The sequence below is a fragment of the Lolium rigidum genome, chromosome 7 (genome assembly GCF_022539505.1).
Source record: "Lolium rigidum isolate FL_2022 chromosome 7, APGP_CSIRO_Lrig_0.1, whole genome shotgun sequence".
In the NCBI taxonomy this organism is placed as follows: domain Eukaryota; kingdom Viridiplantae; phylum Streptophyta; class Magnoliopsida; order Poales; family Poaceae; genus Lolium; species Lolium rigidum.
Window position 1 is genome coordinate 46455536 of NC_061514.1, and position 4274 is coordinate 46459809.

The following is a 4274-nucleotide window of genomic DNA, read 5'->3' on the forward strand; positions in this document are numbered from 1 at the left end:
GGGCTGTGCGTGGGGAACGATGGGGATTTTTCAGCGGCAGGAACCAAGGCCGGCCGGACCGACGAGGCTCGCTGCGGGGGCTCCAACCTTAGGCACCACGCGGACTTAGGCTTCGGCCGCGCCGGAGGAGAGCGGGGTTCGCGGGGGCTCGTGGAAGGTCGGGGGAGGCCTCCATGGCCGGAGCGCTGGCAGGAGACGCCATCGGCGGTGGGCGAGTCGCGTGCTAGTTGTATAGGAAAGTCACCTCCGTTGTGGACTATTGGGCCTAGAAGTAGCTGCATGCATTAATTATGTCTGTCTAAATGGGTCCAGTCACTGTTTGAAACAAGCTGTACGAAGTGAATACGTAGTGGAATACCCTGACACTTGTGGAGCATGCTGAACCTGATTGGTCCACAAAAAGAGAGTATCTGGACCCGAGATCAGAAGTGGTTTTCTCAACAATACATAAAATATTATTTACGAGGTTCAATAAACTCGCATATTCTGGGGCAGTGACTACATGAGTTCCTCTATAAGTATGTACTAAATTCGATATAATTCAACCAACAACAAGCCTGCCGAGCCATTAGACACATCTCAGCCACCCCGCCACCGCCTGTTCGGACAGTCTTGCCAAGGGACGCCCGACCGTCCCCTAGCTTGTGATCTCGTGGGTCTACCATCTTTTATATGCTAGGTGACTAGGTATGACACTTAACGTTGGGTTAACTACAAGCCCAACTATAGCACAATGGTACAAAGGTGATATAATCCTAACAGTAGTGATAATAATAATAATAATAATAATAATAATAATAATAATAATAATAATAATAATAATATATGTTTTGTTGGGAGTGGTGTTTTGGCTACCAGTTTTAAAATTTCATTTTAAATACATTTTTAAAATGTTGAAAAATTCGAAAGCAAACTTTAATGGGTACATATCGAAATTCTACACGTTCACAAAGTTGTTCCACGAACCGACATTTTTTGTGTCATGTGTAAAAAAGATAAATTTTGGTGTAAAAAAGGTTGTCCGCGTGACGCTTTTTCTTTTGTCTTTTTAATAGAAAAAATGTCGGTTTTTTCACAAAACTTGATGTGCGCACATAGAATGTAGATACGTAAGCGTGAAATTCGAATCTTTTTAACATTTTGAAATGTTTTTTCCAGTGGCAGAAGCATATGCCGAATTGAATTTCTGGTGTTTTGTGTGGAAAAAAGTAAAGATAAACAAGTGAATGGGGCACGTCAGAGAGCACTCGGTCAATCAGGCTCTGATCAAGAGCATTGCAGGCTAGTGGTAAATGACAGTACGGATAGGCTTTTTTCGGATGTTCAAAGTTACCCACATTATATACCACGTTCAGTGTGGACAATAATGATGTAGCTTGGGTGGTTGATGAACGCGCAAATTTTGATATATATTAAATTACACGGTCAGGTCAAAAAGAAAAATTACACGGCTCTCAACTATGACTTGCAAACATTTCTCAATCACATTCAAAATAACAAGACCTTACTTTCACATAGTCAAACACTGAACTGAACACCCACACTTCATAATACTTGCAAGTTGTAAGCGGCTAGTTTTGATTTGCAGGCGCATCCTTTGGTTCTGAGATCCCAAGATCGAGAGGACCATAGTATCAGTAGGGAAGGATTCCCAAGGTCCTGCCGTACGGGACGATGTCGTCGTATACCTGGTCCAGGTTATTGTACTTGTACTGGAACCCTTCCTTGACGAGCTTGTCCGACCAGATGGAGACTCTGGGCTTCGCCGGGAGAGCACCAATGCTGCAATAGAAACAGAAGGTCAGCTCAGTGCTTCAGAAGACATTGTACATGTGAAGAGTCGGTCAGTTGAGTACGTACTGATCGATGTTAAGCTCGTACTGCGGGTACTTGGCATGGAGGAAATTGGCGAGCTCAATGGCGGTGGTGTTGAGGGTGCACACGATGTACCGCCCCGCCGGCGCCTCCGCCTCGGCGACGAAGATCTCGGCGCCGCAGACGTCGTCGATGTGGACCAGCGGGATCGAGCCGGAGGCCGCCTCGATGAGCTCCAGCTTGTCCACCATGTCGTCGTCGCCTGAGATCGCCCATCCATCACAAGCGATCGATGTAAATACGTTGAGCACCATATGTATTTAGCGCTGAAACGAGAGACGTGCGTGTAGAAGAGCACGATCAACTAAAATTCAGTTTCGGGCCGCACCGGATAGCAGGGAGAGCAACTCGGGGACGCTGGTCTTCACCTTCGTCGCCGGGGCACCGCCTACCACGACAACGGGGCACAAGGTGACAAGGCTGATGTTGTTCTCCTCCGCGAACGCCACTGCCGCCTTCTCCGCGAGCACCTTAGAGGCAGGGTACGCCTGCAACATTCCATTGTTTTTAGTTTTTACCCATTATTGATGCAAGATTGACGATGCAGATAGACTGCTTCTGACTGAACGCATATAGGTGTGGACTCACCCACGTCCCGATCTTCTTCTCTCTGAGGTATTCCACGTCGGACCAGGACTCCTCATCTAGGACATGGCCATCGCCTTCCAGTGGCCGGCTCGAGACCGCGGCCGTCGACGACGTCAGGATCACGCGCTTCACCGTCCCTGCTTTCACGCACGACCTCATCACGTTGAGGGTACCTTGGATGGCCGGCTGGATCACCTCTTCCTGGAAAGACATCACCAAACAGGTTCAAAACAGAGTTTCAGAGTGGGCAGCTTCAGAGTTTATGGAGTGATGTTAAGCTGCAGGGCTTACCTCGGGGTTCTCTGGCATGAGGGCCACCGGAGCGGCGACGAGGAAGGCGTAGTCGCAGCCGGCGACAGCGTCGTCGAAGCTGCCCTCATTGTCCAGGTCGGCGCGGAACACCTCCAAGGGGCCGAGCGCTTTCAAGGCCTCGAGATGCGCGTTCTTCTCCTTGTCATCTGAAAATTCAAGAAAACATAAACCAAGGCGGCTATCAGTTTCAGAAAACATAAAACAGACACCCTGCGGTCTGATGATTTCACCGGAGGGAGTATGAGAAGAGCTACTCATTATTACCGGGGTTCCTGACCGTCGTCTTTACGGCGTACCCCTTCTCCAGCAGCATCTTCACGAGCGCCGACGCGATGTAGCCGCTGCCTCCGGTGACGCACGCCGTCTTCCTGCTCACACCATCACCTGCCGCCGACGTCATGTTGCTAGCTACAATTCTCCTGAAAACTCCAGCCACAGGAGAGCTCTGTTCCTCTGGTGGTGTGAGGCGACTCTGGAATGGATTAGGCTCGCACCCTGCACGTGCATTATGTAGCGATGTCGTAGCCGGTGGTTGATCATGCTGTCTGTTGACCTGGACCAGCGTCGGGGCACAACTGTGAGCACGACTCGACGAGGAATGATTGGCTAGCCAGAACACGAGGTGCACGAAGATGCCCTACAAACGTATAATTATCTCCGAATTTTGTGGGTGTTGTAACAATAAAATTATCTCTAGTCCAGAGTCGTTGTCTTGTCCGTGTTTACCTGCAGCCTTGCAACTAAAAGATGCCGAGGATGAGAACACGACGAACACGAGCTAACTGTATAATTATCTCCAAATTAAGTCTCTGTCAGTCAGTCCTGTATGAGCCTCAAGTTGACGTGCTAGTTGCTACCAACCAAAACTATCCAAGGGCAGGAACACGAGGTAACTGTATAATTCTCTCCAAGGTCAATGCCTAATGACTAATGAGCTCGACCTTGACGTGCTACCCACTAGAAATTGTCCAGGCCTGGAACACGAGGTGGTAACTATACAATTCTCTCCAAGTCAAACTAATATCACGGTTTCTTTGCTTTGGTTTGGTTTCTTTGCTTTGGTTGATTTTTGTATCAATCACTGATGGCGTTCCAGATGTAAACAATATCCTTTTTTGAACCTTATTACTCCCTCCGTTCCTATATATAAGCTATATAGTTTTTTGAGAAAAATTCCAGAATATAAGGTTTATTGTGTTGCCCTACTTGCATGGACAATATTTTTGGAGATTTGGTTAGGTTTACTTTTCTTATACAAAGTCCTCTATTAGCTCACGGCAATTACTTACGGTTAACCCTAGCCAAACATGGTGTAATTTTTCCTAAATATGTGTTTCTTAATTTCCGTGCCAGAAATTATATGGCTTATATTTAGGACCGGAGGGAGTATTAATAAAGGGCCGTGTGCATCATCATGATGCAGAAGCCGGGGTATATCCCCATTTCGAAAAAAAAAGTCAAACTAATATCGAATTCAACCTAGCTAGCGCTCGTGTATA

The 4274-nt window shown here is 47.5% G+C and overlaps 1 protein-coding gene across 1 annotated transcript; it reads right to left on the bottom strand.

The window, feature by feature from the left end:
* Positions 1-1379: 1379 nt before the first annotated feature.
* On the bottom strand, positions 1380-3235 carry LOC124674400 (anthocyanidin reductase ((2S)-flavan-3-ol-forming)-like). The gene is made up of 6 exons (XM_047210450.1): positions 3040-3235; positions 2755-2921; positions 2464-2664; positions 2204-2363; positions 1861-2077; positions 1380-1782 (listed from the first exon to the last, which is right to left on the bottom strand). The coding sequence occupies exons 1-6, from the start codon at positions 3173-3175 to the stop codon at positions 1635-1637; spliced, it is 1029 nt and encodes a 342-aa protein (XP_047066406.1). The 5' UTR covers positions 3176-3235; the 3' UTR covers positions 1380-1634.
* Positions 3236-4274: the final 1039 nt, after the last annotated feature.

Coding starts and splice junctions, on each gene's coding strand:
- LOC124674400 (XM_047210450.1), bottom strand. CDS start 3,175: ATGACGTCGGCGGCAGGTGATGGTGTGAGCAGGAAGACGGCGTGCGTC. Junction 2,922..3,039: donor GACGACGGTCAGGAACCCCG/GTAATAATGAGT, acceptor TTGAATTTTCAG/ATGACAAGGAGAAGAACGCG. Junction 2,078..2,203: donor GTTGCTCTCCCTGCTATCCG/GTGCGGCCCGAA, acceptor GGGCGATCTCAG/GCGACGACGACATGGTGGAC.